This window comes from Homarus americanus, unplaced genomic scaffold (genome assembly GCF_018991925.1).
Source record: "Homarus americanus isolate GMGI-L3 unplaced genomic scaffold, GMGI_Hamer_2.0 scaffold9181, whole genome shotgun sequence".
Lineage (NCBI taxonomy): Eukaryota > Metazoa > Arthropoda > Malacostraca > Decapoda > Nephropidae > Homarus > Homarus americanus.
This window is the reverse complement of record NW_024719959.1, coordinates 91,314-110,900: the sequence shown is the minus strand read 5'-3', so window position 1 is coordinate 110,900 and position 19,587 is coordinate 91,314. Positions and strand designations below refer to the sequence as shown.

At 45.2% G+C, this 19,587-nt stretch overlaps 1 protein-coding gene across 2 annotated transcripts in view; it reads left to right on the top strand.

Moving 5' to 3' along the window:
• Positions 1-19,231, top strand: part of LOC121860332 — a 95,732-nt gene extending 76,501 nt beyond the window's left edge. For both annotated transcript variants that reach the window (XM_042357400.1, XM_042357401.1), the window contains 3 exons: positions 12,201-12,660; positions 14,502-14,630; positions 15,489-19,231. In XM_042357400.1, coding sequence (XP_042213334.1) covers positions 12,544-12,660; positions 14,502-14,630; positions 15,489-17,666 — 2,424 coding nt within the window. In that variant the 5' untranslated portion in view covers positions 12,201-12,543 and the 3' untranslated portion in view covers positions 17,667-19,231. The remainder of the gene's footprint in view (positions 1-12,200; positions 12,661-14,501; positions 14,631-15,488) is intronic.
• Positions 19,232-19,587: the final 356 nt, after the last annotated feature.

The window sequence follows — 19,587 nt, the reverse complement described above, 5'->3', positions numbered from 1 at the left end:
CCTCGTTCAATCACCCTTTCTATCCCCTCATCCCTTCTTGCTTCCTTCTCACTTCCTTCCCTCTCTTCCTTCTCACTTCCTTCCCTCTCTTCCTGCCTCCTTCTTCCTTCTTGTCTCCTCTCCTCCACCGCTTCCTTCCTGCCATCTTCAATTTCAATTACAAGTCTAATTTTTCTCCCTCTTTTTCTGTCTCCCTGTCCTCTCCCTCCCTCCTCCCTCCCTCCCTCCCAACCGCCTTCCTCCTCCTTCTTCTCCTCTTTTCCTCCTTCTCTTCCTCTTTCTTCTGCACTCCTCCTCCTCCTCCAAGCTGTCCTCAAGGCCAGTCCTGTCCTCCTCGTGTGTGGTTCCTCGAGCCAGTGTGTGTGTGTGTGTGTGTGTGTGTGTGTGTGTGTGTGTGTGTGTGTGTGTGTGTAGGAAAGGCAGAGGTATTGAACTCACACACACACACACACACACACACACACAAGTAACCCCGTGATTCCAAAATAGCTACGAGTCCAACGCCGTAAAAACATCAGTCGGATACAACGCCAGATTACAGACTGCTTTGTCAATACAGGCTCGGTGGGGGGGGGGAGTAGAAGGGGGGAGGAGGGAGGGAGGAGCATTTGAACCTCCGCATGGATGCATCGAGCAGAGTGATTTAATGTAACGCTTGGTGGTTGTTAGTGGTTAATGGTTGTTAATGGTTGGTAAATGGTTGTTAATGGTGGTAGATGGTTGTTAATGGTTGGTAGATGGTTGTTACAGAGTGTTGTTAGTGGTGGTAGAGGGTTGTTAATGGTTGGTAGATGGTTGTTAATGGTTGGTAGATGGTTGTTAATGTGGTAGAGGTTGTTAGTGGTGGAAAGGGGTTGTGTAGAGGGTGAATAGGTAGGGGTTGTTAATGGTGGTAGGGTTATGTTAGTGGTGGAAGAGGGTTGTTAGTGGTGGTAGAGGTTGTTAATGGTGGTAGATGGTTGTTAATGGTGGTAGAGTTGTTAGTGGTGGAAGAGGGTTGTAATGGTGGTAAATGGTTGTTAAGGGTGGTATGAGGTTGTTAATAGGTTCCTCTTCATCCCTCTCTCTTTTTCTCCCTCCCCCTCTCCGTCACCCCTCTTCTACCTCCTCTTCCCCACCCCTCCCACTTCCTCCTCTTCCTTCTCCCTCCCCACTGTCCTTCTCCTCTCCTTTCCCCCTCCCTCTCCTTCCCCTCTCCCCTCTCCTCCCCCCTCTCCCTCTCCTTCCCCCTCTCCCCTCTCTCCTTCCCCCCCCTCCCCCTCCCCTCCCTCCCCGTCCTTCCTCCTCTCCTCTCCGACTCAGCACTGTTCAAAGGCTGACCTGGTTGCGTGGGAAGGGGGGGAGGTCGACTGGTGTGACAGGTGTGTGGCAGGTATGTGACAGGTATGTGACAGGTTAGTGACAGGTGTGTGACAGGTATGTGACAGGTGAGTGACGGGTGAGTGACAGGTGTGTGAGGGATGTTAGGTGTGAGAGATGAAAGTGTCAACTGAGTTCGCCATTTTAAGACCGAGAGGACATCACATAAAAGAGAGAGAGAGAGAGAGAGAGAGAGAGAGAGAGAGAGAGAGAGAGGAAGAGAGAGAGAGAGAGAGAGAGCAGTAAATATTTTTATCGGCAGATAATAATCAATGGATTGGGTACACTTTCTCTCTCTCTCTCTCTCTCTCTCTCTCTCTCTCTCTCCTCCATCATCTCCTCCTCCAGCCTCTCCTCTCTTCCCTCTTCCTTTCCTCTTTTCTTTCTCCTCTTCCATCACCTCCTATTATCTTCCTCTTCAATCTCCTTCACCCTCTCCTCTTATCTTCCTCCTCCTCTTCCTCCTCCTGCTGCTCCTCCTCTTCCTCCCTGACTTACTCCTTCCTCCATAACACCAGCATTTTCCTTCTGTTTCTCCTATATCTGTTTTTATTCCCCTTAATGTCGTTCTTCCTCTTTCTTCTTCTTGTCTTCCTTTTCGTTACTACTCTGTGTGTGTCTGTTGGTTTTAGTCTACCTTTTCTCTCTGTCTGTCTGTTTGTTTCTCTTCTATTTTATCTCTCTCTCTCTCTCTCTCTCTCTCTCTCTCTCTCTCTCTCTCTCTCTCTCTCTCAACATCATCAGTGACTAAAAAATACAATTTTCTGCTTCAGGTTTTCTCTCTCACTGAAAATATTTCTTTTCTATTTCTCAGTGTTGACGAACGAAAGTCTTCCCCCTCTTCCTTTCTTTTTCCTGAGCAATACTTTCTCCTCCCTGTACGCGTGTCTGTGTACTTTCATTCAACCCGTGTTTATGTATGTTTATTATGGAGGTAACTTTCACTAATGTGTATATCTATGTGTATATGAGGTCTGCTTTCTTTGTAGCTTTCACCAATGTGTGTATAAGGCGGTTTATATTCTTAGTAGCTTTCTTTGTGTATATTTGTGTATGTAGGAGATCTACTTTCCCTTTAACTTTCACTAATGTTTATATCTATGAGTGCATATATCTTTTATGAGTATATTTGGTTTTTTTTGAAATTTAATGCTTTCTTTAACTTTCTTTCGTGCGTCTTTGTGTATTCTGAACCTGCCTTCTCACTTTCTTTAACTTTCACTAACACGTGTTTATTTTTACTTTCCTCCGGGAGTGTTTGTGTATGCTAACTGTGCTTTCTTTTTCAGCTCTAATTAACTTTCTCTTGAGTGTTTATGTCGTGCTTTCATTCTGTTATTTTTCTCTCTCTTTTACTCTCTCTTTATCTCGCTTTCTTTTATTATTTTAATATTTTATCTCTCTCTCTCTCTCTCTCTCTCTCTCTCTCTCTCTCTCTCTCTCTCTCTCTCTCTCTCTCTCTCTCTCTCCCTTGATTATTATTTAAACTCTCCCACTTACCTTTATCAATTATTTCCTTCCACGTTTACAATATTCTTCACGGCTCATCTTTCATAGGTTGCCGTGGCTGAGTGGATATAGCACTCGAGTCATGTCCTACGAGTCGTTGGTTCGATCCCAGTGTATTCCCAGTCCACTCAGGGGTAAATGGGGAGATGTTTCTACAGTTTAGGAAGCAAGGAAGGTCGAGTAGTGCAGTGCGGGTGTATTGTCTCTTTATGTCGTACTGAAGATATGCGATGCAGTGTGCTATATCCGTACTGCCCTGTAATGTGTATGTGTGTGTGTCATAGGTCATAGTAAACAAGGCATATACAGTCAAGTGTCTTCTCCTCATCATCATCAATCATCATCATTTTCTTCTTCTTCCTCCTGTTCTCTCCATGACCTCCCTGCTCTCTCACCATGTTCTCAAACTTCTTTTCTCCCTTCACCTCTCTGTCCCTACCTCCTTCTACCTCACTCTCCCCATTCCATCCGTTCCACATACACGCTCTACCTATTCCCCTTTCCCTATTTTGCACTCCCCAAACTCTCTTCTCCCTCTCGTACGCCCTAGGACCTTTTTTCAACTCAACCCGCATTCCTACTTGCGAATTCCCTGCCCCTCTCTCTCTCTCTCTCTCTCTCTCTCTCTCTCTCTCTCTCTCTCTCTCTCTCTCTCTCTCTCTGATGCCTTTCCTTCTTCTCATTCTCTCCATCACCTCTCCTTCCCTCCTCTCCCCCATCACTACCCTAATCTCCCTCTCCATCTCCTCTCCCTAACCCTCACTTCTCCTCACACTCCCAACCTCCTCTCCCCTCTTCCCTCTCCCCTCTCCCCCAACCTTCCTCTCACTCCCCCTCACCCCCACCTCCCTACCTCTCCTCCACCTCTCCCCCTCTTCCCTCACCTCCCCCTCACCCACCTCCCTCCCCCCCACCCTCCCTTACCTCCCTTCTCCCCTCACCCCCCCTCACCCCAGGTTAGCACTAACTGGGATATAACACAAATCCTGAAAGTTTGACCATTTAACTGAACTCGTTTGCCACCCAGGCTTAGTGGCCCAACCGGTACTGAGGCGTCATACTGTGGGTGTATGAGGGGTGTACTGGGGGTGTACTGGGTGTATGGAGTGTACTGTGTGCTGAAGTGTATGTGTATGAGGGTGTACTGAGGCGTGTACTGGGTGTGAGGGTGTACTGAGGTGTACTGGGTGTAAGGGTGTACTGGGGGTGTGTTGTGGGTGTATGTGGGTACTATACTGGGTGTATGGAGGTGTACTGTGTACTGGGTGTATGGTGTGTACTGGGGCGTGTACTGGGTGTATGAGTGTGTACTGGGCGTGTACTGGGTGTGTGTAAGTGCATGCACTGGTCATGTACTCTGGGTGTGTATGAGGGTGTACTGGGGCGTGTACTGGGTGTGGCATGAGTGTGTGCTGGGGGTGTGCTGGGTGTATGAGGGTGTACTGAGCGTGTACTGGGTGTATGGTGTGTACTGGTGTGTTCTGTGTGTATGAGGGTGTACTGGGGTGTGCAGGTGTATGAGTGTATACTGGGCGTGTACTGGGTGTGTCAGAGGGTGTGTACTGGGGCGTGCTGGGTGTATGAGGGTGTACTGGAGCGTGTACTGGGTGTATGAGTGTGTACTGGGTGTGTACTGGGTGTATGTGTGTATGAGGGTGTACTGGGGGTGTACTGGGTGCTGGGTGTGTGAGCGTGTACTGGTGTGTGAGCTTGTGTGTATGGGTTGTGTAGGGTGCATGGTGTATGGAGTGTGCAGTACTGGGCGTGTACTGTGTATGAGTGTGTACTGTGTGTACTGGGTCGGTACTGGGGTACTGGTGTATGAGTGTGTACTGGGGTGTACTGGGGTGTAGGGCGTGTATGTGAATGTATACTGGGCGTGTACTGGGGGTGACTAGGTGTAAATGGTGTTAACAACTGGGGTTTGCACTGTGTATTGGGTCTACTATATAAGTGTATGTATATAAATGACAAGAGAAATGGTGTTAACGGTAATGGTGACATAAACGTGTATGTATGTATGTATGTATGTACGTATGTATGTATGTATGTATGCATGTATGTATGTATGTATGTATGTATGTATGTATGTATGTATGTATGTATGTATGTATGTATGTATGTATGTATGTATGTATGTATGTATGTATGTGGGTGTGTCTATGTGTGTGTGTATGTGAAAAGTAATCACAGGGAGGAGGAAATTGGATACAAAAAGCGGAGGAGAGGAGAAGGAAGATATTTTAATTGTGTAAAACGGAAGAGAAGAGGGACGGAAAATGATGATATTGGTGAGTGATGGAAGGGAAACTGAGATAGGAAGAGGGTGGGAAATGGAGGTAAGGGGTAGGACTGGAGAGGAAGGAAGGGATGGGAGAACCGTAGGGGAATGGGAAATGAAAGGTGTGAGGGAGGCAGTAAAGAAGGAGATACGGAAAGGGGCCGGAAGGGGAGATGGGGGTAAAAATGGCATGGTAGCTGGTGATGGGATGGTGATGGGAGTTAACGAGAGGGGGGGGGGGTGAGTAGAAGGGGGGTGGGAGGAAGGCGAGTGGACAGGGAGAGGAGAGGGTCGCCGCCAGAGGGGTAACTAAAGAAAAGTATTTTTACGAGGGGGAGCTGTCGCAATGTATAGTGGAAGCGAGGGTAGACGTCCCCTATAACAGAAAATGGACAGATATGAGATAGACGGACAGACTATATAGACAGCCACACAGACAGACAGACACCGACAGACAGACATAATAAACAGAGTAAATCGAATGAAGTTAAGAGATAGAGAGAGATGTGAAGATCTGAAGATATATAATGAAATAAACGTAAAAGGAAGAAGAGGGGCGATGAGGAGAAGGAGGAGGAGGAGGAGAAAAAACAGAAGGAGGAGGAGAAGGAAAGGGGGGAGTAGGAGGAGGATGATAAGAAGAAAGGAGAAGGAGAAGAAGAAGAAGAATAAGAAGAAGAAGGAGGAGGGGAAGGATGGGGACTAAATTGAGTTATATTTTTAAGGGAATTACGTCTGTGTATATTGAGAGAGAGAGAGAGAGAGAGAGAGAGAGAGAGAGAGAGAGAGAGAGAGAGAGAGAGAGAGAGAGAATGATAACTAAGGAATTACAGTGAAGGAAAAACGACAATAACTGATAACAACAATTACGTATTCTCTCATCCCGTTTTCTAACACTACACAATCGTAAAAAAACAAACAATACTCATCTTAAAAACCGGTTTCTCTTCTTAATAACAGATAACAAGAAAATCCTTGTTATCTCAAACGGGTTGAATTAATGATAGTGAGGTAATACATATGTCGCAGGTTCTCACAAGAGGCACCCCAATTCGACCCAATTGTGAAGAGGTACAGTAACTTTCATATACAGTTGAGAAAATGAACACGATCGGGTACAGTGCCAAACATATTACCTAACCTAACCTAAGCTAACCAAACCTAACCTAACCTAACCTCACTAACAGACTGATAAAATGACCCCAAACAAATGTCTCCCCCACTAATCAACTAATTACATGAGCGCCGATAATAATTAGTAAAGCAATCCACCAATCAGTGTCTTCATTTTATCTCTCTCTGACTCATCATTGGTCAAGAACCCACCAATTAGAGTCGTGATTCTCTCTCGCTGATTTATCATTGGTCGAGGATTAAAACAGTGTCATTAGTGCAGAAGGGAAAGTTTTTGTGAAATAGATAGACAGGCAGACAGGTAGACAGGCAGACAGGTAGACAGATAGACAGATAGATGGATAGATGAATACATAGATATTGGATGAATTGATGGATAGATAGATAGAGTTAACAGCTCAGGTAAATTAAAACAACAACTACCCTCCACTCCCTCCCTCCCTCCACCTCTCTTGTTCTAATATGTCCCTCGACTCCCTCCACGCCCTCCCTCCCTCCATCCACCTCCCTTGTTTTAATATGTCCCTCCACTCCCTCCACGCCCTCCACCCTCTCCCTCCACCTCCCTTGTTCTAATATGTCCTTCACCTGGTCCACGCCCTTCCACTCCCCTCTCCCTCCACCTCCCTTGTTATAATATGTCCCTCCACTCCCTCCACGCCCTCCCTCCCTCCCTCCACCTCCCTTGTACCAATTACGAGGTCTTGTAGTGTCTTACTGTACTGGGCCAAGATGACTCTAATATCACTCGACATAAAGTGAACTATCTCTTGCCTCCAGTATAATTGTTACCGGTTCCAGGCCAGCCGCCATATTCTGCACCTATATTAACTATCCTGCACCTATTGTTACTATCCTGCAGCTATATTAACTATCCTACAGCTATATTAACTTTCCTGCACCTATTGTTACTATCCTGCATCTATATTAACTATCCTGTAACTATAACTATCCTGCAGCTATATTAACTATCCCACAGCTATATTAACTATCCTACAGCTATATTAACTATCCTACAGCTATATTAACTATCCTGCAGCTATATTAACTATCCTACAGCTGTGTTAACTATCCTGTAACTATAACTATCCTACAGCTATATTAACTATCCTGCAGCTATATTAACTATCCTGTATCTATAACTATCCTACAGCTATATTTACTATCCTACAGCTATATTAACTATCCTGCAGCTATATTAACTATCCTACAGCTATATTAACTATCCTGCAGCTATATTTACTATCTTACAGCTATATTAACTATCCTGCAGCTATATTAACTATCCTACAGCTATATTAACTATCCTACAGCTATATTAACTATCCTACAGCTATATTAACTATCCTACAGCTATATTAACTATCCTACAGCTATATTTACTATCGTACAGCTATATTAACTATCCTACAGCTATATTAACTATCTTACAGCTATATTTACTATCCTACAGCTATATTAACTATCCTACAGCTATATTAACTATCCTGCAGCTATATTAACTATGTATATAACTCGCCCAGCTCTCAAAAGTCTTGGTAATATATTTTGTCTTTATTATGCGTCAACTCTCGTAAATAAAAGACAATAACAATAGCGAACTTTATATAACATATCACTAACGGGGACCTTTTTCATAAACGTCATTATATCTTGCAAAATACCCGTGGGAATGCGTTGGGTGTGAGAACAGTAAAAACCTCTATTTAACGGACTATATGTTAGAGGGTAGTCCGTTAAATCAAAGTCCGTTATATGGAGATTTCACTATAATGATAAACACACTTCCAGAAAACACATGATAGTGTATTATGCCAATATAGTCAAGTATTTCTCACGTGAGGACTAACTCCCAGACTGGTGCCCATGTGTTTAAAGAAACTGGTGTGTCCAATATATACAAATTTATTTTACTTCTTTACTTAGAATTTTATTGTGGGAAAGATATTGAAGCGGGAGGAAGAGGAGGAGGAGGAGGAGGAGGAGGGGAGGAGGGTGACAGGGATGAGTGACCAAGAGGAGTATACAGGAAGGAAGAACAACAAGAGAGGAGGAGGGAGGTGGTGGGGGTAAAATTGCAAATAAGCTTTCCATGATATGCGAGATGGCTTATGTCTTGAGTATGGCTGTGTGTGTGTGTGTGTGTGTGTGTGTGTGTTTGTGTGTGTGTGTGTGTTAAGGTAGGCAGGAGTTTTATAGGCTAATACTATCACGCTTGTGCCTGTTCATGCAAATTTCTGCTTTCCTCTGTGTTCTCTCTCTCTCTCTCTCGCTTAGGGAGGGATGGAGAGAAGGAGGGGAGGAGGGGTGAAAGGGGAGGTAAGGAGGGGAAGCAGGGGAAAGAAGGAGGGGAGGGAAGGTGAGGAAGAGAAATAATGGAAGGAGAGAAGAAAGGGGAGGAACAACTCTTTACCATGTATCACCAACACCCTGTATCACCAACACCCTGTATCACCAACACCCTGTAACACCAACACCCTGTATCACCTAACACCTGTACACCTACCATATCACCAACACCCTGTATCACCAACATCCTGTATCACCAACACCCTGTATCACCAACACCCTGTATCCTAACACACTGTATCACTAACACCTGTACCACCTACCATGTCACCAACACCCTGTATCACCAACATCCTGTATCACCAACACCTGTATCACCAACACCCTGTATCACTACCAACACACTGTATCACTAACACCCACCACCTACCATGTATCCAACACCCTGTATCACCAACCCTGTATCACCAACACCTGTATCACCAACACACTATATCACCAACAACCTGTATCACCCACACCCTGTATCACCAACACCCTGTATCACCACCATCTATCACCAACACCATGTATCCTTCATACCTTGCACCTATCACCCAACATCCTGTATCACCAACACCCTCTATCACCAACACCCTGTATCACCAACACCCTGTATCACCAACATCCTGTATCACCAACACCCTGTATCACCAACACCCTGTATCACCAACACCCTGTATCACCTACCATCTATCACCAACATCCTGTATCACCAACACCCTGTATCACCAACGCACTGTATCACCAACATCCTGTATCACCAACCACACCACACACCTCATCAACACCTGTATCACCAACACCTGTATCACCAACATCTGTATCCACTCCTGTATCACCAACATCCTGTATCACCAACACCCTGTATCACCAACACCCTGTATCACCAACATCCTTATCACCAACACCCTGTATCACCAACACCCTGTATCACCAACATCCTGTATCACCAACACCCTGTATCACCAACACCCTGTATCACCAACACCCTGTATCACCAACATCCCGTATCACCAACACCCTGTATCACCAACATCCTGTATCCACACCTGTATCCTAACACCCTGTATCACCAACATCCTGTATCACCAACACCCTGTATCACCAACATCCTGTATCCTCATCCTGTATCACCAACACCCTGTATCACCAACACCCACAACTCCTGTATCACCAACATCCTGTATCACCCAACTTTATCACAAACATCCTGTATCACCAACACCCTGTATCACCAACACCCTGTATCACCAACACCCTGTCCACCAGCACCCTGTATCACCTACCATCTATCACCAACACCATGTATCACCAACACTCTGTATCACCTTCCATGTATCACCTTCCATGTATCACCTGACTGGTACGTGACTTTGGCCAGCTTATCCTTGTGTATGTGTCTTGAGAAGCTCGGCTGTAAAGGGCCTGCAGTGAAGCCAGGTGATAGTCGAGATCAACTTACAATCACGGTTTTTTTTTTTTTTTTTTTTTTTTTTTTTTTTTCTCTCTCTCCTTCATTTCCTCCCTTCCTTCCCCTACCTGTCTCCTTCGTTTTCTCCATCCCTCTCTTTATTTCTCTCTCTATTCTCTTTTTTCTTCCCTCCGTCCTTCAACCTTCCCTTCTTCCTTTCCTCTTTCCCTCCTTTATTTCTCCCTCTATCCTCCTTCCTTCCCACCAGAGAGAGAGAGAGAGAGAGAGAGAGAGAGAAGCCTACCAGGTGATGGGGTGTAGGCGAGCGGCTTCAGCACACGGGTACAGTATCAGTGCAGCTCACCTACACCTCTACACCGGTGGTCAGTCTCGGGTTCACTGCATTTATTTGGCTGCTCTAAGCTGCTTGTTGACGGAAAAAAGAAGAAAACGACGTTGTATCTTTTTCTATCTCTGTCTGTCTGTCTCTTTCATTCTCTCTGTTTATGTCTCTATCTCTCGTTTTCTGTCTGTCTGTCTGTCTGTCTGTCTGTCTGTCTGTCTGTCTGTCTGTCTGTAGATATATTTCTGTTTATTTGTGTCTTTGTGTGTGTGTGTGTGCGTGTGCGTGTGTGTGTGTGTGTGTGTGTGTGTGCGCATTTTAAACCCCCCTCTCCAATTTCGGCAGGTCAAAGGTCACGTTACACCGAGTGGTCAATATTGAAACACAAGTGGATATGACCGTAGTGGTGATCTATAAAGGTTTAATATTTTGTGACCTCCCTTAGTGACAGTGAGGAAATGGCTGGGAGATATTGCATTCACTCTGTCTGTCTGTGTTTATTTATTTATTATTATTATTATTATTATTATTATTATTATTATTATTATTATTATTATTATTATTATTATTATTATTATTATTATTATTATTATTATTATTATTATTATTATTATTATCGTTATCTAAATTATCATTAATTATCAGCTCTATCTCTCTTTATCTGTCTTTAATGAGAGAGAGAGAGAGAAAGAGAGTCGTGAAGGAGGTGGTGTAACGGGACTTTGTGCAGAGTTGGACCAAGGAGACTAACCCACATGCAAAAGATAACATTCATATTATTCATTCTTTTTTTTTACATGAATTATATATATATGTCATGTGGCAATGGCATCCTCCTCCTTCTACCTCCTACCTCCTCCTTCTCTTCCTCCCTCTATACCTTCCTCCTCCTTTTTCTTTTGCTTCTCCTTATTCTCTTCCTCTCTCTCCTCCTCCTCATTCTTATCCTCCCTCCTCTTCCCTCCTTCTCTAACATCCTCCCCCTCCTTCTTTTCTTCCTCCCTTTCTCTCCTCCTCCCTCTTGCTCCCTCCTTCTCGTCTCCTTGCCTCACTACGACTCACACCCGACCCAAAAATTGTATTACTATTTTTTTCTTGCTAAAATTAGAGGTATAAGTGTGTGTGTGTGTGTGTGTGTGTGTGTGTGTGTGTGTGTGTGTGTGTGTGTGTGTGTGTGTCTGTGTGTGTCTGTGTCTGTGTGTGTGTGTGTGTGTGTTCACTGGTAGATCTATCTGTTGCTTTAAACCAGTTTCAAAATAATATAGGGAAAACGGACATGTAATAATAATAATAATAATAATAATAATAATAATAATAATAATAATAATAATAATAATAATAATAATAATAATAATAATAATAATAATATCCTTCCCTCCCTCAGTGACCTCCACCCTCCCTCAATTCCCTTCACCTCCCTCTACCCTCCCTTGACTCCCTACAACCCTGCCCCCATCCACCACTACCTCCACACCTTCTTCCCCGCTACACCTCTACCCCCTCCTCCACACCTCCACGCTCTCCTCCTCCACATCTTCACCTCCTCCCGTCTTCCACACCTCCATCCCCTGCTCCACACCTTCACCTCCTCCTCTACACCTTCACCTCCCCCTCCACACCTTCACCTCTTTCTCCACACCTTCACCTTCTCACCTCCTCCACCTCCTCCTCCTCAATTCTACTTCCTCCTCCACACCTTCACCTCCTCCCCTCCTCCACACCTTCACCATCTCCTCCACACCTTCACCATCTCCTCCACACCTTCACCTCCTCACAGCTCCACCCTATCCTCCACATCTCCGTCTCTCTCAATTTCACGATTTTTTTTTCAGATTTGACGAGACCGTGAAGGAGGGTGCCTGACGGGGCTCTGGACGATGTAAACAATGGTGTGGTGACCCCGTGTGGTGACCCCGTATGGTGACCCCGTGTGGTGACTCCGTGTGGCACCCTGCTGTGGTGAGCCGGTGTGGTGACCCCGGTTGGTGACCCCGTGTGGTGACCCCTTCAAGCCCAGTCTCAGAGGTCCCTCCCCTCGATGGTCGGTGAGGTCAGTTGCTACAGGTCAACACTCCACCAGCGATGAATGAGACACCGAGGACATGTTGGTGACCGCGGCGGCGCCTAGGGCTAAGGGCGTGGGCATGGGTGTACCAGGATGAGCAGGGCCCCCCAATGACGGGCGTGGGTGTCGGGCGCTGCTCGGGGGCGGTGCTGGTGGTGTTGCTCACCCTCGTGTTGGCTGGCCTGGCCCGCGCGGCCTGTCCCCACGCCTGCGTCTGCAAGTGGAAGGTGAGGACGTCAACACACACACCTGATTGACTGACCAATAATATACAAGAATCCTCAGAACCACACGTAACTAACCAATCACATGCAAGAATCCCACAAAACACACTTGACTGACTGACCAATCACGTACTAATAGTCTCCACAAACACATGGAAATGACTGACCAACCAAGTGCAAGGATTTTCAGTAATATACGTAGCTCTTAAACAATCACAATTGCAGGATGTTATCTCTAGTGAAACACGTGTTGCAGGATGTTATCTCTAGTGAAACACGTGTTGCAGGATGTTATCTCTAGTGAAACACGTGTTGCAGGTTATCTTTCGTGAAACACGTGTTGCAGGGATGTTATCTAACTAGTGAAACACGTGTTGCAGGGATGTTATCTAACTAGTGAAACACGTGTTGCAGGATGTTATCTAACTAGTGAAACACGTGTTGCAGGGATGTTATCTAACTAGTGAAACACGTGTTGCAGGGATGTTATGTAACTAGTGAAACACGTGTTACAGGGATGTTATCTAACTAGTGAAACACGTGTTGCAGGGATGTTATCTAACTAGTGAAACACGTGTTGCAGGGATGTTATCTAACTAGTGAAACACGTGATGCAGGGATGTTATCTAACTAGTGAAACACGTGTTGCGGATATTATCTCTAGTGAAACACGTGTTGCAGGATGTTATCTCTAGTGAAACACGTATTGCAGGATGTTATCTAACTAGTGAAACACGTGTTGCAGGGATGTTAGCTAACTAGTGAAACACGTGTTGCAGGGATGTTATCTAACTAGTGAAACACGTGTTACAGGGATATTATCTAACTAGTGAAACACGTGTTTGCAGAGATTATCTAACTAATTGAAACACGTGTTGGGATGTTATCTAACTAGGTATGCTATTTATCTCTAGTGAAACACGTGTTGCAGGATGTTATCTAACTAGTGAAACAAGTGTTGCAGGGATTATTATCTAACTAGTGAAAGACGTGTTGCAGGATGCGTGGATGTTATCTCGTGAAACACGTGTTGCGGGATGTTATCTAACTAGTGAAACGCGTGTTGCAGGGATGTTATCTAACTAGTGAAACACGTGTTGCCGGGATGTTATCTAACTAGTGGAAACACGTGATGCAGGATGTTATCTAACTAGTGAAACACGTGTTGCAGGGATTACTAATAGTGAAACACGTATTTGCGAGGATGTTATCTAACTAGTGAGCACGTGTTGCAGGGATGTTATCTAACTAGTGAAACACGTGTTGCAGGATGTTATCTAACTAGTGAAACACGTATTTGCAGGGGATATCTAACTAGTGAAACACGTGTTGCAGGGATGTTATCTAACTAGTGAAACACGTGTTGCAGGGATGTTATCTAACTAGTGAAACACGTGTTGCAGGGATGTTATCTAACTAGTGAAACACGTGTTGCAGGGATGTTATCTAACTAGTGAAACACGTGTTGCAGGGATGTTATCTAACTAGTGAAACACGTGTTGCAGGGATGTTATCTAACTAGTGAAACACGTGTTGCAGGATGTTATCTAACTAGTGAAACACGTGTTGCAGGGATGTTATCTAACTAGTGAAACACGTGTTGCAGGGATGTTATCTAACTAGTGAAACACGTGTTGCAGGGATGTTATCTAACTAGTGAAACACGTGTTGCAGCGATGTTATCTAACTAGTGAAACACGTGTTGCAGGGATGTTATCTAACTAGTGAAACACGTGTTGCAGGGATGTTATCTAACTAGTGAAACACGTGATGCAGGGATGTTATCTAATTAGTGAAACACGTGTTGCAGGGATGTTATCTAACTAGTGAAACACGTGTTGCAGGGCGGGAAGCAGACTGTAGAGTGTGTCAACAAGGGGCTCAACACCATTCCGCCAGGCATCGACCCCGGCACACAAGTCTTGGATATTACTGGCAACTCCCTGGTCATCCTGTCTCATGAGAAGTTTAAGGTGAGTGTGGGGTGTGGCTATAGGTGTGGCTATTGGTGTGGTTGTTAGTGTGGCTGTTGGTGTAGCTGTTAGTGTGGCTATTAGTGTGGCTGTTGGTGTGGCTGTTAGTGTGGGCGTAGGTGTGGCTATTAGTGTGGTTGTTAGTGTGATTGTACAGTAGATGTGGCTGTTGGTGTGGTTGTTAGTGTGATTGCACAGTAGGTGTGGCTGTTGGTGTGGTTGTTAGTGAGGATGTTGGTGTGGCTGTTGGTGTGGCTATAGATATTTGTTTCTCGGTAGACAAATATGTAAATATTATCTTTTTCACTTCTCACCTACCCTCACTTCTCACCTACCCTCACTTCTCACCTACCCTCACTCCTCACCTACCCTTACTTCTCACCTACCCTCACTTCTCACCTACCCTCACTTCTCACCTACCCTCACTTCTCACCTACCCTCACTCCTCACCTACCCTCACTCCTCACCTACCCTCACTCCTCACCTACCCTCACTCCTCACCTACCCTCACTTCTCACCTATCCTCCACCCTCATCCCTCACTTAACCTCAAACCTCACGTACCTCACCTCTCAATTAACCTCACCCCTCACTTGCCCTCAAACCTCACGTACCTCACCTCTCAATTAACCTCACCCTGATAAGGGAAAAAGGTGATAATAGAGAAGAAAGAAGGAGGGAATTATGTGAGGGTACAGTACATTGGGGAAGATGGTGAACGAGTAGGAAGGTAGTCGTCGACGTGCTTATAGTCTTTGGAGTATGTATATATGCTCTGCTCGACACTTTAATACACCACATAGGTTCCATCAACTAAACCTTTGGGACTGATTTTAATAATGGTTGTTGTTTGTTGCAGGTGATGGGACTCACCAACTTACAGCGGATCTACGTCTCCAGGTGTAAGCTGGTACAACTGGACGACGCGGCATTCCGAGGACTGACTAACCTGGTGGAGTTGGACCTTAGCAATAATGAGCTAACTCTTGTGCCCGCAGCAGCCCTTGAGCACTTACCGGGGCTCATGCGTCTCCAGATGTCCAATAACCCCATCACTAAGATAAAAAATGGAGCCTTCAGAGGCCTTAAGTACCTCACCACGCTGGAGATGACCTCATGCCTCGTGCAGACCATGGAGCCGAGGGCCTTCCAAGGTCTAGATCAACTGGAGTGGCTCAAGATGGATTCTAACCAGCTCAAGTCTGTGCCGCTCAATATGATGCTGCCCAAATCACTCCACGGCATTGACCTACACAACAACCCGTGGAACTGCGATTGCCACCTGCAGGAGTTGCGGACGTGGTTGGTTAAGTATAATGTGCCATCTTCGATCGAGCCCAAGTGTTCTACGCCTCCACGACTCGAGGGCCAGGTCATCAAGAATGTCCATCCGGATAAATTTGCCTGTGCTCCAGAGGTCAGGCCAACCTCTCTCTACCTCGACGTCATGGAGGGTAAGAATGTGTCATTCGAGTGTCATGTTACAGCAGAACCCAGTGCTCGTATATACTGGAAATATAATGAACAGTCGCTAGAAAATAGCTCTTTTGTGTACGACGAAAGTTCCTCGTTTTATATCTTTGAAGACAGTGGGCCAAGCGAGGAGAGAATCAGTCACCTACGGATCGAGTGGGTGACGGACGCCCACGCTGGGGTGTTCCAGTGTTTAGCAGAGAACCAGGCTGGCTTGGTCGTTTCCAACTTTACGCTGCGGATCAGCCAACCGGTGATCGAAAGAGAGCCGGAGAACTTTGTCATGGATCACATTGTTTACATCGGCGTGGCGCTCGTGTCCCTGGTGGTGCTCGTGTTCATCCTCCTGTGTGTACTTATTTTCCGCTGCTGCCGTCGACGGTCAGCAGCCCAGGAGAAGGTCACAGGGTCTCCTAGTTCATCGGGGAATGGAAGAACCAAAGAAGCTCCGGTGCCATCGACGAATAACATGCCAAAATACATCCAGATGGGCACTCCAGCACCCAAGGTGAACGGCATCAACACTGAACCAGCACCAATATCTGTTATCGACACGTCACCTTATCGCTCAGAACCAGCAGGGGCTCAGCAAACCAATCCAGACCTCATATCCGATGCTGCCGAGGACCGAGGTAAGTCGGGGAAGAAGAGAGTGAGCATCCTCGGGGTTGAGGAGGTGGACGCGTGCGGCGCGAGAACCACTCGGAAGTTGGACGATATTATGGAGGAGTATGAGGAGGGCTACGACCCCACGTACGACCACCTGCAGTCTCAGAGTGATCAAGAGTGTCGGTCAAGCCGAAATAATCCATACGCCACACTCCCGCGGCGGAGGGAGATGGAAGTGGCAAACCCTTACCCCTTGACAGAGATCCCCCCGCCGGAGGAGATGAACCAAGGGTCTCGTTTCTACGACAGGGATGGTTTCCCCATCGACTACGGCCTCCCCCGTAACGGTAATGGCACTTGGAAGGAAGTTGGTGCAGGAGCTGGACTCTCCTCCAGTTATAACCCACTGCCAACTGAGGAAATCCCTCTCTATGCCACCGTCAGACGCAACCGTCACAGCATGACCGCCCGAACAGATCTCATGCATGACCAGAAGTACCCTGAGGAGTATCTTCTACATAGTCACGACCCTCAGTTCCAGCTTCCTGACGGCCGCTACCCCCAGGCTTATGGTCTGTCCTCTGACAAGTTCAATGTTCTTAACAATGGATCGTGTGAGTTCTGCCCACCACCACCCCACCCTGATTTCCAGGCAGACCCAGGAGGCCGCATCGGGGGCGACGGCTGCAGTTTTGACAACCTCCTCTCCTCTTGCGGCGGGAGTCATTGCTGCTACACCGAGCAGGTAGCTCGCGTTTACGACAACTCCCTCCCGGAGAACTACAGACCACTCGATCCCGAACCACCCCCACCTGAGGGCTGGGGAGACCACGATGAGGAGACTGTGAACATGAGTACGTGGTGTGAACACCCAGAGTCACCCGGAACACGTGTTCTGTACTCCCCTGACGAGGCTTACTCTGATCAGCAGCAGCCTCAGGGCACACAGGTGTGAGCTGGACAGAATAATATATATACATTATATATATATAAACATTTGTGAGAACTTCCACCCCTACTCCCATTTCTTTGCTCTGTTTCCTACTTATGAACACTTATTACTACTTGAGGCCGACGCAGGCTGGGACTCTGTCTGAGTGTGTCGCCGCGTATAGTGGTTCACCTGCGTCAGGCTGCTCCTGTTTACTATTGTTGAGACAAGGTCCAAAAATGTCTGTCGAGAGATTTAACTTTTGATCTGAGAGTTAGGACTAATGAAGCACAGGGTTTGTAATATTAAAATAGGATAAACAAATTTGTACAGCCATGACGCCAAAGATTGAAACCTTTCCAAAGTGAAGCAATACCAAGAAAAGACTTGTGATGAGCGTGAGGACCAGTGAGAGATGTGAACTAGGCACGTGTGATAACCTACCAGGAAATACTTCAGTAGTGAAGATCATCCTTTATTACTATATCAACTATCACTGTACAGAATAATCTATTTTGTATGAATTTTCAGTAGATAAGAGTTTTGTATATACCAAAGAAATATTTGAGGTTTTTGAATGCTAAAACATTCATTCAGCCCTTTAGAGAGACTGGATGAGATATACATATAGACGGAAGACGTGATATTAAATAAATGAATAATAATAATAATAATAATGATAATAATAATAATAATAATAACAATAATAATAATAATAACAATAATGATAATAATAATAATAACAATAATAATAATAATAATAATGAAGAGGGGAAGAAGAGGATTTGAGTTGATTGATGACGTAGTTGTGGTTATGTTTATCTAAGGCAACAGAAACTGCTGTATACTCCAGGTGTCTCCTTGTACCTCTTGGTTCCTCATTACAGGAAGTGAGTGACATGTTGGTCCCTCATTACAGGCAGTGAGTGACGTGTGGGTCCCTCATTACAGGCAGTGATTGACATGTGGGTCCCTCATTACAGGCAGTGAGTGACGTGTGGGTCCCTCATTACAGGCAGTGAGTGACATGTGGGTCCCTCATTACAGGCAGTGAGTGACGTGTGGGTCCCTCATTACGGGCAGTGAGTGACGTGTGGATCCCTCATTGTGAACTTTCCTCGTCATCTGTGTTATTGATAAGACGTGTGGGTACCGGGACGAGGAACGTAGAGAATGAGAGACGTCGTTAACATGTATAGAACAAGATACAGATTTTCAATATTTCTTAAGTTAATTTTTCACTTTCTTGGGGTACAAAGAGCGAACCACTAATTGACTTACGTTAAAATATTTGTGTGATTTTGAGATAAATTCGATTTTAACTTAAGCCTTATAATTATGACTTGTGGGGATATAAAAAAAATCTTGAGATTGTATTAAAAATAGTTGACAAAAGATGGCGGCGGAATAACACAGAGACTTGATTGTAATAACATGAAGAGCGACGATAAATTACCCCCAAAACATAAATAATAAAAGAGGAAAAATAAATTTACGACCATAAAGAAGGAAGAAACACGGAGAGGAACCAAGAGGAACCAAGAGGATAAATTTACACCAATGGAGGAAATTTTGATTTTTTTTTCTAATTAACTGCTGTTGTTGTAGAGTTTTTGTGTTGTCTGCATGGCGGGTCACACCTCCTTATACCCCTTAAATATTTTATCATGATATTACGAAACCTCAACCTCCTCTTCCCCCCTCAATATCTACCTTCGCTGTGCTTCAAATTCCTTCAGGAACTTGATAATTTACAAATCAGATAGTTGATATATTGTGTAAAATTATTATTATTATTATATATATTTAAATCAGTCCAAATTTAAAATATTTATGATGTTTCTGTCTATATTGCTGATATTATTGTTGTTTTTTGGGGGGGTTATGTTTATGCATCCATTTAAATAGGGAAAATTATCCACTTGTTTGCTGATATAGTTATTTT